Raw genomic sequence first — 25,625 nt, forward strand, 5'->3', positions numbered from 1 at the left:
ATTATTTGCACTTGAATCTTTTTTTATTTCTCTTTGATTCTTGTCATTTCCCTCCTTTTATTTTGCTTATTACACTTTCTCTGCCCAGTCATTCTTGAGTTTCTTCTAGTGTTTAGTCTACATTCTGAGAAATTTACCCTTAGTTTTAAAAATTCTTTTCTAAACCGTCAGCTATCATTTTACATTCTCCTGTTATTTATTCATCTCATTTCTTGAATTTTCTATTTCTGATTTGTTTCTACAGTTTTCTTTTTGTTTCTCTTAGCTCATTTTGTAACACTGAGTATATTTTCATCTGTTTAAAGGCCAAATTTTCATTATGTTGGTATGCTATTGATACTTTTATCTTACTGTATCTTGGAGGTTTGCAGATGTTCTTATTAAATGAATTAGATTGTTTTCTGTACTTTTAGGGAAGGAGAGTGTAAGCAGGAGGGAATATTTCAGGATAGTTATCTTCACTGTTAAGAGCTTCCTCCTCTGGTGTTAAAAGGAAGTATTATATGCAACAATTTGGCCACAATTCTGGGATTTGTATCTCTGGACTCCCCAACTCCCAAGGATCTGAACATCTCTTTCCTTTACCTCTTGTGTTCCTTCTCCACTTGGATTATAATTCTGACAACTTTTCTTGGGCACTTCTTAAGCCCTTTAGTGGTTCTGCACGATCTTTCTTGCATCCAATCACACTCTGGAACCAATCACACTCTGGAGTCCTTCCTCAATTTGGCTGATTGGTCTCAGACCTATTTGCTGAGGGTTCTACTCAGAGTAGGATCATTTTCTTGTCATGCTATTTATTCCTGACATCTGTGTTCCACAACTCTTGGCCCTGTCTCTCCTCTTTTTTATCGCTGCCCAGCTGCTAATTCTGCCATTTCTGAACAGTGTCTGCACTGTGTGGTTTGGCCTCACCTACTTATATTACTTTTGTTAAAATTACCTCTGTTGTTTTTCCTTTCCTTCTGCATTCCTAATTGCTCTGCTTTTTGTTTTTTAATGAGGGATTTGGGAATAGTAACTATGCTACTACCATGATTTTGCTTCACTAGAAGCCTTCAAATAATTTTTAAAGGGACTACTGTCAATAATATACTTTTAGATATCATGGTAGTCATCTTCCATGGTTTCAACTACCACATATGTGTTGATGATTCACACAATTATAACTTTAATGCAGATCTTTTCTGAGCTGTAATTCTTTATTGATACCTTTATAGACTCTCAAACTACATGTATGTCTAAAATAAGCCATTTTTCTCTCCCTTTCAAGTCACTTTCTGAATATGCTTCTTCTTTCTAATTAATTTTAAAATTAATGTCATCTCATTCATTAGCTTCCCAGGACAAAAATATAAAACACTCCTCTTTTTTGCTCATGTCCTGTCAATTCAATTGCCAAATATGTCAGTTAAATCTCCTACATATTGTTCAAAACCACTTACTACTCTCTATCCCAACTGCTTCTTCATTCTCTTTCACTGATTTTATTCCAATCACCATCTAACAAGGTTTTTCAAGCTTCAATTCCTTCTTCCTCTAATACCTTATCCATAGTGCAGCCAGAATTATATGTCTAAAACCTTACATTTTACTTCCCCATTCAAACACCTTCCAACATGCTCTCAATGACTGTAGGGATAAATCCAATACCCTAAAGCCTTCACAATCCAGCTGTAATCTCTCCTTTCCATCTCACCTACCAGCACTTACTCAGTGCATCCTGTTCTCAAGCCACACAAGACTGATAAACTCTCCCAAATCTGTACCTTTATATACACTCTTGTCACGCTAGAACACCCCTCTGTCTCATTTCCACACAGTTTGCACTCATCTCTTGAGACGCAACTCCAAAGCTGCATCTTATGCAACACTTTCCAGGGACCCAGGCAGACTTAGACGTTTCCCTTCAATTTTCATATAGCTCTGTAGACAGAACACCTTTATTGGGCAATTTTTACATGGTTGTAAATGTCATTTCTTCTGCCTGCCTTATTAAACAGTGAGCTCACTGAAAACTATTCTTAGTTGTCTCTGATTCCTGGTGCCTAGGGTAATCAACATAGCAATGCTCAGTAAATGTTGATTAAATGAGTGAGTTTGTAAGGCTATGGAAATAGGCCTATTTAGAGTAGAAGAAGCTTTTATAAATCTTTATACTTCAGCCAAAAAGTGTTTACCAAGCACCAAGTGGGATACAAACATGTGCAGAAATGGGTCTTCCCCTCTGGCAGTTACTTTGGGTCAGGAAAATAAAGTGTATTCAGGTTATGCGCGCGTGTGTGTGTGCCTGTGCGGTGTGTGTGTGTAATTTAAAACACATGGAACAGATAGAACTACATGAATTTGAATCCACTGGGCATATTTTGGATGGGTCATAATATAAGAGTAAACTGTCAGATTCAGTCTAAAAAGACACTATTATTCCAGTAGAAGAGTGCTTAGCAAAAAGGGCAGAGCAAGATGGCAGAATAGAAGGCTACATTGATCATCCCCCTACTCCCACTACCACAGGAAAACTAAATTTAAACAATTATCTGCGAACAAAAAAGCACCTTCATAAGAACTAAAAATTGGGTGAGCCATCACAGTACTTGTTTTTAATTTCTTATCACTGAAAGAGGCACTGAAGAAAGCAGAAAAGATGGTCTTAAATCACCAACACCACCCCTTCCCCATTCCCTGGCAGTGGCTGCATGGCACGGAGAGAGAATCTGTGCACTTCAGGGAGGGAGAGCACAGCAACTGGGGGACTTTGCATTGAACTCAGTGCTGCCCTGTCACAGTGGGAAGTGAAACCGTGTTGAACTCAGCTGACACCCACAGAGACAGCATCTGGACCAGCCCTAGCCAGAGGGGAAGTGCCTATTCCAGTGGCCGGAGCCTGAGTTTCAGCAGTCTCACCACCATGGGCTAAGGTGCTGTGCAGTCCTAAGTGAACTTGAAAGGCAGTCTAGGAAGGACTCAGATTCTTAGGCAAGTCTGATGGTGTTCTGGGGTTAGAGCCAGTGGACTGGGGCAGTGTGTGATCTAGTGACACACCAGATGGGGCAGCTGGGGAAGTACCTGCACTACCCCTCCCTCAACCCCAAGCAGCACAGCTTGTAGCAATGAAAGTGACTCCTTCCTTCTGCTTGAGGAGAGGAGAGAGACCAGTCAAGAGGACTTTGTACTTTGTCTTGCATCTTGGATACAAGCTCAGCCACAGATAGTGCACTGGGCAGAGTCGTGAAGCCCCAATGCCAGGTCCTAGCTCCTGGGTGACATTTCTAGACACACCCTGGGCCAGAAGGGAACCCACTGCCTTGAAGAGAAAGACCAAGTCCTGGCAGGATTAATTATCTGCTAACTAAAGAGCCCTTGGGCCCTGAATAACCAAAAGTGATATCCAGTTAGTATGCCATGGGCCTTGGATGAGACTTTGAGATATGCTGGCTTCGGGTAACAGCTCAGCACAGTGGATAGAGTATCTAGTGGGCTTCAGGGGTCCCTGAGTTCAGGCCTAGGCTTTCGGACAGCATTTCTGCACCTTCCCTGGGCCAGAGGTGGGAGCCTACTATCCTGAAGGGTGAATCCCAGGTTTGGCAGCATTCACAAGCTGGCTGAAGAGCCCCTAGGCATTAAGTGATCAGCAATGGTAGCCTGGCAGAACTCTCTACGGACTGCTGATGATGATGGCCATGGGGAGAGCTCCTCTGCCTGTGGAAAGGGGAGGGAAGAGGGGGAAGGATTTTGTTGTATGGTTTCAGTGGCAGCTTAGCCACAGAGTAATAGGATACCAGGTAGATTTCTAAGGTTTTTGACTTAAATCCCTGGCTCTCAGAAAGTATCTCTGGACATGCCCAGGGCCTGAAAGAACTTGCCTCCCTGAAGGGAAGAACATAAGCCTGAAGGGAAGGACATAAGCCTGAAGGGAAGGACATAAGCCCGGATGGCTTCAACTCTTGCTGACTGTAGCCCTAGGGCCTTGAGTGAACATAGGCAGTAACCAGATAGTGGCTGCAGTGGGTCTTGGGTGAAACCCAGTGCTATTCTGGCTTCAGGTCTGACCCAGGGCAGTTCCAGTGTTGGTGGCCATAGGGGTGCTTGCATCACCCCAATCCCAGCTCCAGGTGGCTCAGCAGAGAGAGAGAGAGAGACAGAGACAGAGAGAGAGAGAGAGAGACAGAGACAGAGACAGAGGCAGAGAGATGCTGTTTGTCTGGGAGAAAGTAAAGGAAGAGAACAAGAGTCTCTTCCTGGTAATCCAGAGAATGCTTCTGGATCTTATCCAAGACCACCAAAGTGATATCTCTATGAGTGTACATGAAGCACAGTGTTACTGGGCTTGGGGCCCAAGTCCCTTTGAATACTTGGAAAGCTTTCCCAACAAGGACAGGCATAGACTGTAAAGCCCAGATTGTGAAGACTACAATAAATACATAATTATTCAATGCCCAGACACCAAAGGACATCTATAGGAAAACATGACTTCACCAAATGAACTACATCAGGCACCAGGGACCAATCCTGGAGTGACAGAGATACATGACAGAGAATTCAAAATAGCCATTTTGAGGAAACTCAAACAAATTCAAGACAATATGGAAAAGGAATTCAGAATTCTATCAGATAAATTTAACAAAGAGATTAATTTTTAAAATCAAGCAGAAATTCTAGATTTAAAAAATACAATTGACATACTGAAGAATGTATCAGAGTCTCTTGGCAGCAGAACTGATCAACCAGAAGAAAGAACTGGTGAGCCTGAAAACAGGGTATTTTAAAATACAGTTAGAGGAGACAAAAGAAAAAAGAATAAAAAATAATGAAGCATGCCTACAAGATTTAGAAAATAACCCCGAAGGGGCAAATCTAAGAGTTATTAGTCTTAAAGAGGAGGTAGAGAAAGCGATAGGGGTAGAAAAATTATTCAAAGGGATATCAGAGAACTTCCCAAACCTAGAGAAAGATATTAACATTCAAGTGCAAGAAGGTTATATAATACCAAGCATACTTAGTGCAAAGAGGACTACCTCAAGGAATTTAATAGTCAAACTCCCAAAGGTCAAGGGTAAATACCATAAAAGCAAAAAGAGAAAAGAAACAAATAACACACAATGGGGTTCTAATAAGTCTGGCAACAGACTTTTCAGTGGAAACCTTAAAGGTCAGGAGAGAGTGGCATGACATATTTAAAGTGCTGAAGGAACAAAACTTTTACCCTAGAATAGTATATCCAGTGAAAATATCCTTCAAGCATTAAGGAGAAATAAAGGTCTTCCCAGACAAACAAAAGCTGAGGGATTTTATTAACACCAGACCTGTCCTATAAGAAATGCTAAAGGGAGCTCTTCAGTTTGAAATAAAAGGATATTAATAAGCAAGAAGAAATCACCTGAAGGTACAAAACTCACTGGTAATAGTAAGTACACAGAAAATCATGGAATATTATAACACTGTGATTGTGGTGTCAAAACTAATCTTAAGTAGAAAGTCTAAATGATGAACCAATCAAAAAATAATAAATACAACAACTTTCAAGCCAGGATAGCACAATAAAACATAAAGAGAAACAAAAAGTTAATAAGTGAGAGGACAAAGTAAAAGTATAGAGTTTTCATTAGTTTTCTTTTTGTGTGTTTGTTTACACAATGTGTTAAGTTGTCATCAGTTTAATATAATGGGATATAAGATAGTATGTGCAAGCCTCATGGTAATCTCAAATCAAAAACCATACAATGGATACAGAAAAAATAAAAAGCAAGAAATTAAGTCATACCACCAGAAAAAAATCACCTGTACTAAAAAGAAAACAGGAAGGAAGGAAAGAAGAAAGAGAAGACTGCAAAACAAACGGAAAACAAATAACAAAATGGCAGGAGAAAGTCCCTACTTATCAATAGTAACACTTAATGTAAATGGACTAAACTCCCCAATCAAAAGGCACAGAAAGGCTGAATGGATGAAAAAACAAGAGCCATTGATCTGTTGCCCACCTACAAGAAGCACATTTCACCTATAAAGATACACATAGACTGAAAATAAAGGGATGGAGTTAGATGTTCCATGCCAATGGAACCCCAAAAACAGCAGTAGTGCTATGCTTATATCAGACAAAATAGATTTCAAGGCAAAAACTGTAAGAACAGGCAAAGAATGTCATTGTTTAATTTATAGAGGGGTCAATTCAGGAAGGGGATATAACAATGTTTTTTTCTTTCTTTTTTTTTTTTAGGTGGAATCTTACTCTGTCGCCCAGGCTGGAGTGCAGTGGCACGATCTTGGCTCACTACAACCACCACCTTCCAGGTTCAAGTGATTCTCCCACCTCAACTTCCCAAGTAGCTGGGATTACAGGTGCTTGCTACCACGCCTGGCGGGATATAACAATTGTAAACATATATGCACTAAACACTGGAGCACTCAGATATATAAAACAAATATTATCAAAGCCATATAGAGATATAGGCCTCAATACAATAAATAGCTTGAGTCTTCAACATCCCATTTTAAACACTGGACAGATCTTCCAGGCCGAAAACCAACAAAGAACCATCCAATTTAATCTACACTATAGGGCAATAGATACAGAACATTCCATTCAGTGGCTGCAGAATACACATTCTTCTCTTCAGCACATGGATTATTCTCAAAAATAGACCATATGTTCAGCCCTACAGAAGTCTTAAAACACTCAAAAAACTGAAATGACATCAAGCACCTTTTCTGACCACAATGGAATGAAATTAGAAATCAATAAGGAGAGAAATTTTGGAAAATGTACAAATACATGGAATTTAAACAATATGCTCCTGAATGACAAGTGGGTCAATAAAGAAATTAAGAAGGAAATTGAAAATTTTCTTAAAACAAATGATAATGGAAGCACAACATACCAAAACCTATGAGATACAGTGAAAGCAACACTAAGAGGGACATTTATAGCTATAAATGCCTACATCAAAAAAGAAGAAAAACTTCAAGTAAACAACCTAACAATACATCTTAGCTAGAAAATCAAGAGCAAAACAACCCAAAATTAGTAGAAGAAATACGATACAAACGATCAATGAACCAAAAAGTTGGTTTTTTGAAAACATAAATAAAATCGACAAACTTCTTGCCAGACTAAGAAAACAAGAGAGAACACCCCAATAAATTAAATCAGAGATGGAAAAGAAGACATTAGAACTGATACTGCAAAATTCAAAGGATCATTAGTGGCTACTATGGCAATTACATATCAATAAATTAGAAAATTTAGAAGAAATGGCTAAATTCCTAGACACATACAACCTACCCAGATTGAACCATGAAAAAATCCAAAACCTGAACAGACCAATAACAAGTTAACAAGATCAAAGCCATAATAAAATGTCTCCCAGTAAAGAAAAGCCTGAGACCCAATGACTCCACTGATGGTTTCTACCAACATTTAAAGAACTAAGACCAATCTTACTCGAACTGTTCTGAAAGATAGTGGAGGACAGAATACTTCCAAACTCATTCTATCAGGCCAGTATTAATCTGATACCAAAACCAGACAAAAACACATCAAAAAGAGAAAAAGAAAACTACAGGGCCTGATGAACACTGATGCAAAAATTCTCAACAAAATATCAGCATATTGATTTCAACAACACAGTAAAAGATCATTCATCATGACCAAGTGGGATTTATCTCAGGGATGCAAGGATGGCTTAACACATGGAAATCAATCAATGTAATACATCATATCAACAGAATGAAGAACAAAACCATATGATCATTTTAATTAATGCCAAACAAGCACGTGATAAAATTTAACATCCCTTCATGACAAAAATCCTAAAAAAAAGGAGTATAGAAGAAACATACCTCAACACAATGAAAGCCATGTATGACAGACCCACAGCTAGTATCATACTGAATGGGGAAAAACTGAAGGCTTTTCCTGTAATATCTGGAAAAAGACAAGGATGCTCACTTTCGCCACTGTTATTCAACATAGTCCTAGTAGTCCTAGTTAGAGGAATCAGGCAAAAAAAAAAAAAAAAAAAAAAAAAAAAAAAAAAGAAAAGAAATAAAGGGCATCCAAATTGGAAACGAAGAAGTCAAATTATCTCTGTTCCCAGATGATATGATCTTACATTTGGAAAAACCTAAAGACTCCACCAAAAAACTATTAGAACTGATAAACAAATTCAGTAAAGTTGCAGGATACAAAATTAACATACAAATATCAGTAGCATTTCTATAAGCCAACAGCAAACAATCAAAAAAATCAAGAAAGTAGTCCCATTTACAATAGCTACAAATAAAATGAAATACCAAGTAGTCAACTTAACCAAAGAAGTGAGAGATCTCTATAATGAAAACTATAAAACATTGATGAAAGAAATTGAAGAGGACTATAAAAAATGGAAAGATATTCCATGTTCATGGGTTGGAAGAATCAATACTGTTGCAATGTCCATACCACCCAAAGCGATCTACAGATTCAATGCAATCCCTATCAAAATATCAATGACATTTTTCACAGAAATAAAAAAATCCTAAAATTTATAAAGAACAACAAAAGACCCAGAATAGCCCAAGCTATCCTGACTAAAAAGAACAAAACTGGAGGAATCACATTATCTGACTTCAAATTATGCTACAGAGATAATAGTAACCAAAACAGCATAGTACTGGTATAAAAACAGACACATAGACCAATGGAACAGAGTAGAGATCCCAGAGATAAATCCATAGATCTACAGTGAACTCATTTTTGACAATGGTGCCAAGATCATACATTGGGGAAAGGACAATCTCTTCAATAAATGATGCTGGGAAAACTGGATATCCATATGCAGAAGAGTAAAACTAGACCCCTCTCTCTTAATATATACAAAAATCAAATCAAAATGGATTAAAGCCTTAAGTTTAAGACCTCAACTAAGAAACTGCTACAAGAAAACGTTGGGGAAACTTTTCAGGACACTGCTCTGGGCAAATATTTCTTGATTAATACCCCACGAGCACAGGCAAAGTAAAAATGGACAAATGGGATCACATGAAGTTAAAAAGCTTCTACACGGCAAATAAAACAATCAACAAAGTAGACACAACCCACAGAATTGGAGAAAATATCTGAAGATTACCCATCTGACAAAGGTTTAAGAACCAGAACATATAAGGGGCTCACACAACTCTATAGGAAAAAAAATCTAATAATCCAGTTTAAAAATGGGAAAAGATCTGAATAGACATTTATCAAAGAAGACAAACAAAGGGCAAGCAGGCATATGACAAGGTGATCAACATGAATGATCACCAGAGAAATGCGAATCAGAACTACAATGAGATATCATCTCACTCCAGTTAAAATGGCTGTTATCTAAAAGACAGGCAATAACAAATGTTGGCAGGGATGTGGAGAAAAGGGAACCCTTGTACACTGTTGGTGGGAATGTTAATTAAAACAACTACTATGGAGAACAGTTTGGAGGTTCCTCAAAAAACTAAAAATAGAGCTACCATATGATCTAGAAATCTCACTCCTAGGTATATACCAAAAAGAAAGGAAAATCAGATACTAAAGAGCTATCTATAATCCCATGTATACCACAGCCGTATTCACAATAGCCAAGATATGGAAACAACCTAAGTGTCCGTCAGCAGACTAATGGATAAAGAAAAGGTGGTACATATACACAATGGAGTACTATTCAGCCATAAAAAAGAATGAGATCCTATCATTTGCAACAACATGGATGGAACTGAAGGTCATTATGTTAAGTTAAATAAGCCAGGCACAGAAAGACAAACATCACATGTTCTCACTTATTTGTGGGAGCTAAAAATTAAAATAATTGAACTCATGGAGATAGAGAGTAGAAGGATGGTTATCAAAGGCTGGGTAGGGTAGTTGGGCAGGGATGTGGGGATGGTTAATGAGTACAAAAAATAGTTAGAAAGAATGAGTAAGACCTAGTATTTGCTAGCACAACAGGGAGACTATATCCAAAAACAATTCAATTGAATTTTTTAAAATAATTAAAATAATATAATTTGGATTGTTTATTATACAAAGGATAAATGCTTGAGGGGATGGATACCCCATTCTCCATTTTGTGATTCTTACACATTGCATAACTGTTTCAAAGTATCTCATGTACCCCATAAAAATATATACTTACTATATACCCACACAAATTAAAAATTAAAAAATTCAAAAAGAATTGTTATCTGCCTAGTGATTCATAATAAAAAACTCATAATTAACAACACATAATAAAAATGAGTAAAAGAAGAGTTTTATAATAAACCTTAAGAGCTGAACTGGTCTTTTATTCACAGAAAGAATATCTGAACATACAGTTAATGCATTTAGATCAACAACCTTCGATCAAGACCAAATTAAATCTGTAGGATAATGATTCATAGTATGTATCTTCACCCAGAGGTCTGATATTTCCTGGCCCCAAGAAACACCAGTTATGAAGATAAAGATAAAAAATGTCTTAAGGAAGCCCAACCAAGTTTCTTAGACTTTGTATCAAAGAGCTCAGAGATGGGAGCTTCTTGAGGGCACTTCCATCCTAAGCACCATCGATAAGCTGAAAGTGTTTCATTCATAACTGTGTGTGTGTGTGTGTGTGTGTGTGTGTAAATAAGCTTTTGTGCACTTGTGTGCTGGTAAATGTTTCAAAACATGTTCTTGGAGGAAATAGCCATGATGGTTTTGCCAGTTTCTGTGGTGTAAATACTCCCATCATGGCTGATTTCCAGCTATCAACCCTATGTGACTGAGCACAAGTTGGGATGAGATCATAAGTGGTTCTCACTGGCCAGTAAGAACTGACTTCAACACACTACTTCCTTCACGAGCTGTAATTAATAGTTCTATGGAAAATCGGGGAATGCCATATTTTAAAATCCATGTATCCTGGACATATCTTGGGTTGTTCTTTATAACATTTTTCAGTTATAGAGATATTTTCCTTTTTACTTAGCATATTAGATATATTAATAGTTCAAGAGTTGAAGAGTTGGCAGATACGAATAACAATATAGGAGGTGAAGAACTCAGAGATGATCATAAGTGTTGGAAGACAGTGGTACATGGACAGAGACAGGAAGTGGGCAGAAGTGGTTGGGAGAGAGTGAAGAGGCTGTCCCTTTGCTTTCCCACGATGAGGACATAAACTAGATGGAGAGCTGGAGACATGGTTAGAAGGTTAGAGACTTTCTGGAGATTGAAAATCACCCATGGGAGTTAAAGAATTCAGGACACAGAATCAACCACAGTGGAAAAGTGTAGCAATGGAAATCAAAGGATCAAATATTGGGCTTTTTGAGATTTGGAAGAAGAGAAGCCAACAGAAAAGACATAGTCAGATAAGTAGAAAAAATAAAAACACCAAGAAACATGATGAAGGAAAAAGGTGAAGATAAACAAAATAATCAAATGTTCCATCAAAGTACAGAAAATAAAGGAGGCTATTTCAGCCAAGAGGTGGGACACAAAACAGGCTACAAGGGGTATGTGGATCACAGAAATTCACCATTTGGGAAGATTGCCTGATATGAGTCAATGCTCCTTTCTTATAACTTCAAAAGCAGTGTAAGAACTGAAGGCTCCTTTCTGCCTAAGGCTTGGTCCAGATCTAAGGAACCAAGGCAAACTCATAAGCCAATGAATGGACAGAGCTTAAACATGTCATGAATAGAGCTAGTGTCAGGGAAGAGGAAGATTCTGGCTGCAAGCCAGAGGCCTGGCTCCATGAAGAATGGAAATTCTGGCGTGGCTGCTCAGCCTTTCTGTGTCCAGGGTTAGTGGCCAGTTTCAACGTGGAAGGACCTTATCCAGAACCACAAAATGGATGGCTGCCCCCAAGTGAGCCATCCCATGGCAGAAGGACTAGTTTGGCAGGAAGCTTTAAGAAGGGTGGCAATTTGGTATCAGAGTCTCTGCCAAAAAAAAAAAAAAAAGGCAACTCTGATGAGAGGAAATTTTAACTAACAGGAGAAAGCTCCATCCAGTAGAAAACTAAAATTTCTGTGCAACAGGTTGTGAGCCTGACTGAGCTCAAGCCTCACCAATGGCTTTTGGTGTCACAGGCTGAGGCTGCCTCTGTTTTCTTGTGCGTGTGTATACGCTTGCTCTTCCTCCCAGATAGGGGCTTCCTAGATGTGAGGTCATGACTGGAAGCCAGAGTGTCTTGTTTGAGTTTGGGCTGACCTCTTGGAGCACAGAAGAGCTTGCTCTTTGCCCTGATGAATGGTTGCCTATGAAACTAAACAGCCTCCAGTCCAAACCAGCTCACATGGGTAGCCTCCTCTTAAGTTTCCTTTTCTTCTTTGTCTCAACAAAAACCCCTCCAATGAATGATCTGCCTCTCCTGTGTTAGCAGACCTGAGCTCTTCTAAAGATCACTATTTCAACACCACTTTGGATTTTCTCTGACTTTGCAAAGACTGTTGAGGAATAGTATTTACTTGCTTAGACCTCTGAACAACTGGAGGACCTGTTGGCAATCCCATGGCCACTGGCCTCAAGGACAATATAAACCAGATGGGAAGACCATGTGGATGCTCAGGAAATAGCTACCATTGCAAAACAGTAAAAATTAGGGTCACTGTGATTTAAAAGTAGGAAATGCTGGGTGACTTTAGGAAGTGGAAAACTTCACAGAAGAGGAAAGCTTACAGTTGGACCAAGGATTTGAAAGCCACAAGAGCAAAGACACACAAGTGGGCCCACATAGATGTGCAACGGTGTTACTTTAGTGATACGCAACTGGCAACTGTAAATTCAATTATTCACTGAGAGAGCGGACACGGAGGAAAGTGGTGATGTCACCACTAGCCTCCACTCTAAGACACCAGTGACAACCGTTTGTTCCACCAGGCAGGATAGAACTGTGAAGGCCTGTTTGTTCTTAGAGGAAAGAAGCAAGGACAGAAGCAAAGTGAGGTATTTTAGAGCTTGGCAGTGGTTCTAGGTGCTCCCTCGCTGCATCCAGAAACAAGCTGTCTGGTTTCTCCTCCTCAATATCTGCCCCTTTGCTGTTCTTCCCTTTTCTTGCCTCCTCCCTTTAGGTTATGGCAGCACTTGATCAAAGAAGTCACTACCCAGGGCCATTCCTACCTTGGACACATGTAAGGGCTAACTCACCCAAACAAGAATGAGAGGCAGGTAAGGAAACACTTCTCACACTGCAAGTGTATCATTACAACACCCAGGGATCTTGTTGAAATGCAGACTCTGATTCCTTAGGTCTGGGTGGGACTTGAGATTCCTCTTTTCTTATAAGTTCCCTGCTGATGTCAATTTGACTAGTCCTTGGGCCACACTAAGTGTAGCAAGGAGAATCACGCATCACAATGCCAAGATTCTCCCCACAAAATTGTGGCCCTTCCTTCTGTCCCTAACTTTATGGAAACAGTAACTGGAACCTTCATCTCTCCTGACAATGGGGCAAGGTAAGACTTCACTCTTGGGGCTTAGCTGGGTGATGGAATAAATACTGCCTACCCACTAGCCTACCCAGGCTACCCACCTCTCTAACACCTTTGCCCAGCCCCCACTGCCTGACCTAGTCTCAAAGGAATTCCCAAAAGAATGATTCTCCCTTGGGCCGTCTATTGTTCCTTGTGCAAGTAGGAGGAAAATTAAGCAAACCCACTTTTGCACACAAAGCTCTCCAGACAGACCTTCTACCTGTCCTTCCCACCCTCCTTTGGGGTGGTGGTCTCACCTGGATCAGGCCTTTCTCTTTGTTTAGGACCTGACTGCAGGAGGGACTCCTGTCCCTCAAGTCATTGACCTATAGTATGGCAACTTTCCGGGGAGAGCTGTGGCCACTGGCACTGTCTCCAGCTGCTTGTGAATTGGATAAAGGAAGTGGGTATTGGTGGCTGGATCCTAGGGCAACTCCTGCTCTGTAGACCCTGGAGAGATGGGTTCATCTCTTTCCTTGGGCTTCTTCTGAGGTTTCAGGGAAAGTTTATGTAGACCTTCAGTGGCCTTGATTGAGGATAATGACCTGTAGGTTTTCAGTTAAGACAGTTTTAAAATACTAGCACTTAACAAAACTACACAGTTAAAACAGGAAAAATCCCATCTGGATATATGTACAGAAATACTGTTAATCCAACCTACAGCCAGAAGTGTGGACCTTCTATCAAGGGCAATGGGAGGAGCCTACTCTACTAGACATTGCCATGTCAAATATCTTATGTTATCCTCACAAGAACCATTGCATTTAGCGAAAGTAAACGGAAGCTCAGAGAGGTTAGGTGTATTTAACAAGGCCACCCAGATTTAGGCTTTAGAGCTGGGGTACCAGCATGGGTCTGTTGGACTCAAAAGCCTTTTCTCTTGCATAAAAGACAGGAGTGTATACATGTGTAATAATTTTGGGTCACACAGGCCTGGGTTTGAATCTATCTCTGTCCTTGGGCAAGTTACTTAATCTGAATGAACCTCTGTTTTTCTCATCTATAAAAAGGGAGACAACGTCTGCTTCTGGGGCTATCGTAGGATGATATGAGAGGAGCAGGTCATGACTATGCCTGGCACTGAACCTAGGACTCAGAGCAGCTTGTGAATGTCACTCACTGTCCTTCCTTATTTCTTGAGGTTAGTTCTGATGTTGGGGTTGGGTCTCCACTCCAAGAAGATACATACCAGTTAGCAGTGTCTGAACGTTACAAGACACTGATAACATAACTAATTATCTGTTTTGGAATCTGTGCTAAAATCTCAGCCTGCAGATGTTAAGGATGCAGCAAGACTGGAGCAAAGGGCTGGAAGAATAAGGACTGGAGTAAGAGAGCCATGAGTGCAAGAAAGGCCCTACCAGCTATTCTGGGGAATATATACAATAGTCCCTTCTTATCCACGGTTTTGCTTTCCACAGTTAACTGTGGTCCAAAAATATTAAATAGAACATTCCAGAAATAAACAATTTGTAAGTTTTAGTTTGCATGACGTTCTGAGTAGTGTGATGAAATCTCTCACCATCTTGCTCCATCTGCCCAGGACATGAATCATTCCATCCATGCTACCTGCCTATTAGTCACTTAAGTAGTCTTCTCAGTTATCAGATAAAAAAAAATAGGATATATAAAATTCAGTATGATCCACAGTTTCAGGCATCCACAGGGGTCTTGGACTGTATTCCCTGTGAATAAACGGGGACTACTGTACTTGATTTTGCAAGCAATCAGACTTATGGAAGATTCTGAACAAGCTGGAGACTTGATGGACACAGTGATAGGAACACTATGGGATGTTAGCTAGTCTGGAGATGGGAGAGTAATACAGAAAGATCAAGTGGGCAGTGTAATATAACAGAAAGAACTCTTGGAATAAAGTCAAAACAAGTGGATTCTGCTACTTTTCCAGCTGTGGAGCTTAGGCAGCTTACCTCAGCTATTGGGATTTAATTTCCCCCACCTGAAAAATAAGGCTTCATTACTAGACTGGGTCAAGCCCTGCCAGCACTGAAACGATCTGCTAGAATTCTACTCACTGCACTAATTCAAGCTTGCCATGATGAAGGGTAAAATTAACAGCATAAGTGACAGAACATAGAGGAAGTTAAGGCATGGAAGATGTTCACAATGTTGGAATGACGGGGCTTAATGAATGATTAAGGACACAAGGAAGAGAGGAACCAAAGTGATTTTGAGTTTATCCTGGGATACTATGATCCTGGTAGTTCCAAAAGAAGGGGCTGGTTTGGGAGAATGATGATGATAACACTTTGAATAATACTGAGTAAAAACTGGAAATGAATCATTGTGTGCAGGCCTGGACTACGGAACTTGCACAAACCCGAGAGTGAGGGAGCACCTCCTTAAATGTGGCCCCCTAGGACCCATACTCATCTCACAGTAGTTCCAGCCTGATCTTGTGGAAATATTTAGAAGCTGAAACAAAGGAGGGGCAGAAAAGAAGGGACTATAAAGTTGAGCCTGGCCCTTACCTTCGACCAGTCTCCCACAGCTAAATGTGGAGGACAGTCTGTCCTGGCACAGGACTTGTGAGACGATGCCTTGGGTCCTTGGCACAATTCATCTGAGAGATTCAAAAAGCTGCCATCCGTTAGCAGCTGCCGACAGGTGACTCTTCTATTCTGAGTTCCCCCGCCACAAGTCCTGGAACACTAAGAAGACAAGAGGGGGTGAGGCGGCAGGCTTGGCCCACTCTATGTTAGTGCAGTGCAGGGCCTCTCACAGTCAATCACAGAGGGCCCTGGAGTGGCCAGCCTGCCCTACCTGCTGCCATTCTTCAATGTGCCAGCCAGGAGGGCAGTCAAACTGATTGCATGCTTGTAAAGCATGGGGCTTTTCATCTCGGCACTCCTCAGGAGGGGCAGGGGTCTCCCCTGGGTGCAGGCAGTACACATCTCGGGTCTGAATTCCAACTCCACAGGTAGCTGAGCAGGGCCCCCAAGAGCCCACATGCCACCTAAAACAGAAAACAAGTGGGGAAAGTTGAACAGTCCAATAAACCAACGTGCAACCATCAGAGCATGAACAACGTGAGGCTCTCCTCTGGGCTTCCAGACTTCACACCCTGTATACAGATTCTACAGTCACAGCATCTCCATCAATATACGCAATTAAAACACAGAAATATAGTATTTAAAGGCAAGAAATGTCAGGAAAGTGTTTAAAGATCTTTCCCATTTGGGAAAGTCCAGAGTAAAAAGCAGCAGATCTGTTCCCATCCTGTCCTACCACTATATATCAAAAATAAAATCCTGGTTTTGTTTTGAATGGAGCCCCAAGGCAATGATGATTTATATAGGTGTCAAAAGAAATTTTAAATGTTTAAAAGCACACTTCAGGAAATCTTCGGGGCACCTGGCTTCATTATTTGGAATATCCCTAAGAAAATTCTTTAATGTTAGGATTGGATTTACAACATATATATAATGTGATTCCTTTCCAATAAGATCTTGGAAAAATCAGGTTTTCTCATAAAACATCTGTAAAAATGAAAAACCAGGGCAGCTGCTTTCGACACATATTTCCAAGTTGCCTTCAAGGAAGATTCTCCCAATTTACACTCTCACCAGAAGCATTTGAGAGCACCTAGTTGCCCACACCCCTAACCACACTGGGGAATATCATTGAGAAAATTCTCTGCCCATCTGATGGCTGAAAAATTACACATTATGGTTATTTTAATTTGTGGATATTTAATTAGCAAACATGAATTCTTCACTAGTTACTGTAGAGATACATCACGAGGAAACCATTTTTAAATGTTTAAAATGTTCATAAAAGGATGCTGGCTCCAGGGTAGTGTGTAATAATAGCACACACACAAAAATTAAATTGAATTACATTTTACAAAATGGAAGGAAATCATATAAATGTTTAACAATAAAGCAGAAAATAATTGTCCATTCATACAGCACAATGCTAGCAGCCATTAAAATAATAAAGTAGATGTATAGTTATTAACATAGAAATACAGTCATGATATATTTTAATAGAAAAGAAAAGGTCATAAAATAATTTGTAGAGTATAATCCTATTTTTTATGCATTTATAAATGCATGCAAAAAAAAATCTGAATAATTATTCATTAAAATGTTGCCAGTGATGATATCTAACTATAGGATTTTTATTTTCTTTATTCTTGCTGATTTTTTCTCTGATTTTTATTAAAATAAGCACTCATATTGGAAAAAAATTATTTCTCTGAAAAAATTAATTAGTATTTAATCTAAAAATGACTCTCAGTTTTTCTCTTTTCTAATTTTCTATTATAAACACCTCCTACTTGTATAAATAAAAAGAAAATGAAAAATAGTATTTAATGCAGATATAATAGGACAAAAGAATAAAAGTTTTATTTATAAAGGAAAAATTTCACAATGAAAATATAATCATACAAGTATGGAGATTAAATATAAAACATAAACTTGTAAAAAGCATGAGCTATGAAGTATAGGAAAAATGGACAAAAAAATTAAAAAATTTAAAATCTTTAAAATACTTTGCTAAACCCTTGGCATATTAACAAGGCAGACATTAATAAGAATATAGGAGATTTAATAATATATTTGAAAATATGGGTAAAATAGATAACTTTCTAAGGAATTACAAAAGTTCCATTCAAGAAAGGGACTGGACCTCACTAGTTTTGTGGTCAAGTCCTACAAATTTTCAAGAAACAGGTGAATTCCCATATTATCTTAAATGTTCCAAAATAAGAAGATGAAAATATTTTATTTTATGCATATTATAAAGCTAGAAAAAATCTGAACACAAAAGCTGACAGATATATATAAAGCAAACTTTTGCATGTGGTTATATATCCTAAATCCTAAATGAAAGTATAAATTCTAAGTAAAAAAGAAGCAAATTAATCAACAGATTAAAACAATACAGGGTCTGTGATGTGGTCTGAAGGTTTGGGTCACCAACAAATTCAAATGTTGAAGCCCTAAACCCCAGCATGATGGTATTTAGAGATGGGACCTTTGAGAGGTAATTAGGGTTAGATGGGGACATGAGAGTGGTGCCCTCATGATGGGATTAGTGCCTTTGTAAAAAGAGACACTAGGGAGCTTGCTCTCTCTCCACCATGTGAGGACACAGCAAGACATCTGCTGTCTGAAAGTCAGGAAGAGAGCCCTCACCAAAAACTGAACCCTTTAGTCTTGGACTTTCCAGCCTCCAGACTGTGAGAAAATAAAGTTCTGTCTTTGAAGCCACCCTTATGGTATTTTGTTATGGCAGTGTGAGGTGACTAATTCAGTATATTTTCTGACCACAGTGGAACTAAATTAGATAAAGCCCAAATACTTAGAAATTATGCTGTAATCTTCTAAATTGCCCATGGGCCAAAGAAGAAATCACAAGGGAAAGTAAATAGTATTTTTAAATGCACATTAATAGAAATATCAAATGTCAAAATTTGTGGAATTTAGCTAAAGCCATGATTAGAAGAAAATCAATAGCCTTAAATGATATATTAAAAAAGTTTGACAATAATAATCTAAGTAACCATTTCAAGAGGTTAAAAAAAGAATAGCAATTACATCCCAAAAAAGTAGAAGAAAGGAAACAATAAACATGAGAATAAAATGAATGAATTAGAAAATGAAACAAAAAGTTGGTCCTGGCGGGGTGCGGTGGCTCATGCCTGTAATCCCATCACTTTGGGAGGCTGAGGTGGGCGGGTCACCTGAGGTCAGGAGTTCAAGACCAGCCTGGCCAACATGGTGAAACCCTATCGCCACTGAAAACACAAAAATTTGCTGGGTGTGGTGGTGCACGCCTGTAATCCCAGCTACTTGGTAGGCTGAGGCATGAGAACTGCTTGAACCCAGGAGGTGGAGCTTTCAGTGAGCCGAGATCAGGCCACTGCACTCCAGCCTGGGTGACAGAGCAAGACTCTGTCTAAAAAAAAAAAAAAGTTGGTCCTTCAAAAGACTAACAAGATTAATAAATTATTGATAAAATATGAAGAAAAAAGAGAGAAGGCACACATTATAAAATCAGGAATTCAAGGAGGGACATTGTGGCATAAAAAAAGTACAATAAGTAATGAAAAACATTATGTCAATAAATTTGAAAGTTTACATGAACTGAAAAAATTCCTACAAAAACCAACTTATCAAAACTAACACACAAATGAAGAGAAATCGGAATAGTCTTATATCTATTAAGTTAAATTTGTTATTTAAAGTATCTAAAAAACTCCATGTCAGATGGCTTCCTTGGTGAAATTCTACTAAACATTTAAGGCATAAACAATTCCAACCTTATATAAACTCTCAAAAAAAAAAAGAAGAAGAAGAACTTCCCAACTCATTTAAGCCAATGTCACTCATAAACAGATTTAAAAATCCTAAGTAAAATATTAGCAATCAAGTGATAAAGTGAAAAATAATGTTACATGGTGACCAATCTGGGTTTATTCTAGGAAGGCAAAATTGGTTCAACCTTGGAAAATCAATCAGTGTCTACGACATAGCAAACTATAAGAAAAAATTCATATGATCATTTCAATAGAGACAGAAAAACATTTGTAAATGTTAACAGATATTCATGATAAAAAACATTTTTAATTTGAATTAGCGCATCCAAAAAAGCAAGGGCTTGTGGGTGGGAAGGTGAGAGAGGGCTGGAGAATAGAGCAAAATATCTAATTGAGCACCCCTTTGTTACAAAAAATAGCAATACCAGTTAAAGAAAGACATAAGGGTAAGACATTCCCCCATACAAATGAAACATCTCAGTTGACCAGAAATCAATGTAAACACACAGTGCTAAAGCACTAAGAAAGTTACGAAACAGAATATGTAATAAAAAACAAAATATATATTTGAATGTACTGAGAGAATAAACTCTGATAGAGATTTTGAGAATAAGTTAATGATGGGATCATTGAAATTAGGCAAACAAAAGAAAAGTAAGGAGATTGCCAACTCCAGAGAAAAAACTTGCACCCAAAAGAAAATGTAACTGTAACAAAAAATTAAATGTCTTAGCTGTGAAATGCTTTTTTTAAAATGACAGCTTTATTGAGATACAGTTTACATAACATAAAATCTGCCCTTTTAAAGGGTAGCAATGCTCCTCCTATAAAATAGCTCTAGCCTAGTTCTAGGCGTTTTTAGATACTAAACACCTGACCATGGTGGAACGCCTGACCATGACCCATCAGATGACCATGTGACAAGCTGCTTATTATAAAGGGGACATTATCTATCTGCAAAGTCATATAGTTAGATGTGACCAGCAGTGGCCCACCACTGAGTGGAAGTGGTATATGGGACCAGGCATTGGTGGTGAGTGCATCATTGTAAAAAGTTTAGTGAGAGTAATGGCCACAAGAGTCCAGAAATACTTAACCAGACATGACTTTGGTATGACTTTGTGTTTTCTTTCAATTTAATCTCCCTTAGCTCCTGAAAAATTTATAAACTTAGTTATCCAGCCTATTATTTTTGTGGACCACTTAGCATCTTTCTAGTAAGTTTATTATTAGCTCAAGTTAAGCACAATTAGTTTATACTGCTTATACCTAGGAACCCTGATTAATATAAGGTGATACAAGTTTTAGATTATTTTTGAATTCTAGAAATTTTACATTCAATTAACATGCAAAAAGACAAAATCAATACATAAATTAGTATTTCTATTCATTTAGCACTGATCCTTGACTTTTAACATACGCAATGATAATTTTTAAACATTTTATTTTAGGTACATGTGCAGGTTTGTTATATAGGTAAATTGCATGTCATAGGCATTTGGTGTACAGATTATTTCATCACCCATATAAATAAGCATAGTACCTGGTAGGTACTTTTTCAATCCTCTCCCTTCTCCAACCTTCCACCCTCAAGTAGACCCTGATGTCTGTTGTTCCCTTCTTTGTGTTGATGTATTCTCAATATTTAGCTTCTACTTATAAATGAGAACATGCGGTATTTGGTTTTCTGTTCCTGCATTAGTTCACTTAAGGTAATGATCTCTAGTTCCATTCATCTTGCTGCAAAGGACATGATCTCATTCTTTTTCTATGGCTGCATAATATTCCATGGTGTATATGTACATTTTTAAAAATCCATTCTACTGTTGATGCGTATTTACATTGATTTCACGTCTTTGCTATTGTGAATAGTGCTGCGGTGAACATACGTGTGCATGTGTCTTTATGGTAGAATGATTTATAATTCTTGGGATATATACCCAATAATGAAATTGCTGGGTCAAACGGTAATTTTTTTTAAGTTCTTTGAGAAATTGCCACACTGCTTTCCACAATAGCTGAATTAATTTACATTCCCACCAGCAGCGTATAAATGTTCTATTTTCTCTGCAACCTCACCAGCATCTGTAATTTTTTGACTTTTTAATAATAGCCATCTGACTGGTGAGAGATGGTATCTCGCTATGGTTTTGATTTGCATTTCTCTAGTGATTAGTGATGTTGAGCATGTTTTCATATGCTTGTTGGCCACATGGAGGTCTTCTTTTGCAAAGTGTCTGTTCACATCATTTGCCCACTTTTTAAAGGGATTTTTGGTTTTTGGCTGAATTTGTTTAAGTTTCTTACAGATTCTAGATATTAAGCTTTCACTGGATGCATAGTTTGCTAATATTTTCTCTGATTCTGTAGGTTGGCTATTTACTCTGTTGATAGTTTCTTTTGCTGTGCAGAAGCTCTTTAGTTTAATTACGTCTCATTTGTCAATTTTTGTTTTTGTCACAATTGCTTTTGGCATCTTTGTCATGAAATCTTTGCCAGGGCCTATGTATAGAATGTTATTTCCTAGGTTAGCTTCCAGGGTTTTTATAGCATAACTATAAATGTTTATAACAAAAGTCTAGAGTTGTTCAGTATGTCTATCCTTTTATTGATCAAGATGAAAGGATTTCTCAGCTATCTTGAACTACTTTCATCTGTTACTATTGTTAAGAATTCTGTTTTTCCTGACTTTTCCATTCTTCTCATTCTAATTATTTCCTGTGTTTTTGTGAGCATTTATTTTGCTTGTTATACTTTTTATTCTGTTTTCCCCTCTGCTATATTTTATTTTTAGGTTTACCCTTAGAATTTTAAAGGCCCTATTTAACAACTCTAGACTTAACCAAAATCATTTCCATCTTAACAAATGGTATAAGGGCCTAAAGCACTTTAATTAATCAATCTCTCTGAGTTTTACAAGGTTTTGTTGGACAATATTTCTTTTTTCAAATTGATAAATCAGAAACTATTATTGATTTCCATAGTCAATAAACTTTTTTAGATTAAATATCTTTACAATATACTTCGGTCATCATTCATTCTTATATCTCAGACCTTCCTTCTGGGATCATTTTCCTGCTTAATGAATACATTCTTTAAAATTGTCTTTAGTGAAAATTTGCTGATAGTGCAATTTCCTGGTTTTGTTCACCTAGAATACTTAACATAATATTAGTAAATATTTATTGATTACCTATGATGTGCCAAGCTCTTTTTAAAGTATATGTATTAACTCATTTAATTGTCATATAACCTTACTATAAGACTACTTTGTTGACACCTGCTGCATAAGGAGATACTATTACAATCTGAAAATATCCCTATTTCATCTTTAAAATGTTTTAATAAGTATACAATTCTAGGCTGACAGTGAATTTTTTTTCTGAGCCATTTGAAGATAATGCTTCATTATTTCTCATGAGGAAAAATGTCAGTTTTTGTTATTGTTCCTTTCCTGGATCTTTTCTATATCTCTGACTTTGAGATTTTCTTTGTCTTTAGAGTTCTAAAGTTTAACAACAATGTATCTGACTGTGTATTTTTTTTTTCCCTGTTTGGGATTTGCTGTGACTCCCAATTCTTAGGTTTCATATTTTTTCATTAATTCTGAAATATTCCCTGTTATTATCTCTTTGATAAGTCTCTTTTTTCTTTTTAGAATCATGAAGTCCTTTTTATCATTTTTCACAGTATAAGGCACTTATTTTTTCTTTTAATATCATTCTTTTTTAAAGGCAAAGGAATCACAAGTGAATGCACTAGTCATGATCCATCAGAATGACAGACGCTTATCTACAAGAACATTTCCTAACTTTTTTCTGAATCTGTCACCACTGGGTATTACCGCTATTTTTTTACTTAAAAAGTGGGAGAATTTAATATGATTCTCTCTTCTTTTTCAAAATTGAATTTGTAGAAATGTAAGGGGTACAAGTGTAATTTCGTTACATGGATATATTGCAAAGTGATAAAGTCTGGACTTTCCCTGCAACCAACACCAGAATAATGTACATTGTACCTATTAGGTAATTTCTCATCCTTTACCCTCCTCCCACCTGTCTGAGTCTCCAAATTCTATTCCACACTCTATGTTCATGGGTTCACATTATTTAGCTCCCACCTGTAAGTGAGAACATGTGAAATTTGACTTTCGACTTCTGAGTTATTTCACTTAAGATAATGGCCTCCAGTTCCATCCATGTTGCTGCAAAAGACAAGATTTCATTCTTTTTTATGGCCGAATAGTATTCCATTGTGTACATATACCATATTTTCTTTATCCAATCATTTGTTGATGTGATTCTCTTTTCTTAGCATATTTTTGGGGGTATTTTTGGATGAATTATTTTACTTATTAAGTTCTGGAGAAAGGAGTTTAATTTTCATTACTGCATTCAATTATCTCCACCTGGTCTCTCCCTTGACACATGCGGATTATGGGGATTACAATTTAAGATGATATTTGGGTGGGGACACAAAGCCTAACCATATCATTTCATCCCCTCTCGCGAATCTCATGTGCATTTCACATTTCAAAACCAATCATGCCTTCCCACAGTCCCCAAAGCTTTAATTCATTCCAGCATTGGCCTAAAAGTCCAAGTCCAAAGTCTCATCTGAGACAAGGCAAGTCCCCTGTGCCTATAAGCCTGTAAAATGAAAATCAAGTTAGTTACTTCCTAGATATAATGGGGGTATAGGCATTGTGTAAATACATCCATTCCAAATGGGAGAAATTGGACCAAATGAAGGGGCTACAGGGCCCATGCAAGTCTAAAATTTAGCTGGGCAGTAAAATCTGAAAGCTCTGAAATGATCTCCTTTTGACTTCGTGTCTCGCATGCAGGTCACACTGATGCAAGAGATGGGCTCCCATGGTCTTGGAAAGCTCTGCCCTTGTGGCTTTGCAGGGTACAGCCCCCCCTCCCAGCTGCTTTCATGGGCTGGCGTTGTCTGCAGCTTTTTCAGGAACACAGTGCAAGCTGTCAGTGGATCTACCATTCTGGGGTCTGGAGGATAGTGGCCCTCTTCTCACACCTCCACTAGGCAGTGTCCCACTGGGGACTCTGTGTAGGGATTCTGACCCCACATTTCTCTTCTGTATTGCCCCAGCAGAGGTTCTCCATGAAGGCTCCACCCTTACAGCAAACTTCTGCCTGGACATCCTCTGAAATCTAGGCAGAGGCTCCCAAACCTCGATTTTTGACTTCTGTGCACCTGCAGGCCCAACATCACGTGGAAGCCACCAAGGCTTGGGGCTTGCACCCTCTGAAGCAATGGACTGAGCTGTATGTTGGCTCATTTTAGCCATGCCTGGGATGCAGGGCACCAAGTCCTGAGACTGCACAAAGCAGCAAAGGCCCTGGGACTAGAGCATGAAACCATCCTTTCCTCCTAGGCCTCTGGGCCTGTGATGGGAGGGGCTGCCATGAAAACCACTGACGTGCCCTGGAGACATTTCCCCCATTGTCTTGGCAATTAACATTTGGCTCCTTGTTACTTATACAAATTTTTGCAGCAGCCTTGAATTTCTCCTCAGAAAATGGGTTTTTCTTTTCTATTGCATTGTCAGGCTGCAAATTTTCTAAACTTTTATGCTCTGCTTCCCTTTTAAACATAAGTTCCAATTCCAAATCATCTCTTTGTGAATGCATAAAACTAAATGCTTTTTAGAGCACCCAAGTCACCTCTTGAATGCTTTGCTTCTTAGAAATTTCTTCTGCAAGATATCCTATATCACCCCCTCTTGGTTAAAGTTCCACAGACCTGTAGAGCAGGGGAAAAATGCCACCTCTTGTTTTCTTTTTGAAACTCCATTTTTATATATGATAAACCTTCTCAATATTTCCTCTGTATCTACCTTTTGTGGATATTTTACATATTT

The 25,625-nt window shown here is 38.3% G+C and overlaps 1 protein-coding gene and 1 long non-coding RNA gene across 8 annotated transcripts in view; one reads left to right on the forward strand and one right to left on the reverse strand.

Moving 5' to 3' along the window:
- ADAMTSL3 (ADAMTS like 3) overlaps positions 1-25,625 on the reverse strand; it is a 390,466-nt gene that overhangs the window by 85,906 nt on the left and 278,935 nt on the right. For all 7 annotated transcript variants that reach the window (XM_009429726.5, XM_016927318.4, XM_024349337.3 and 4 more), the window contains 2 exons: positions 16,237-16,429; positions 15,945-16,124 (listed from right to left, as the gene is read on the reverse strand). In XM_009429726.5, coding sequence (XP_009428001.4) covers positions 15,945-16,124; positions 16,237-16,429 — 373 coding nt within the window. The remainder of the gene's footprint in view (positions 1-15,944; positions 16,125-16,236; positions 16,430-25,625) is intronic.
- LOC107968403 (uncharacterized) lies at positions 12,174-15,950 on the forward strand. The gene is made up of 3 exons (XR_001709541.4): positions 12,174-13,434; positions 14,463-14,593; positions 14,721-15,950. It is a non-coding gene; the product is annotated as an uncharacterized LOC107968403 (long non-coding RNA).

This window comes from Pan troglodytes, chromosome 16 (assembly GCF_028858775.2).
Source record: "Pan troglodytes isolate AG18354 chromosome 16, NHGRI_mPanTro3-v2.0_pri, whole genome shotgun sequence".
Lineage (NCBI taxonomy): Eukaryota > Metazoa > Chordata > Mammalia > Primates > Hominidae > Pan > Pan troglodytes.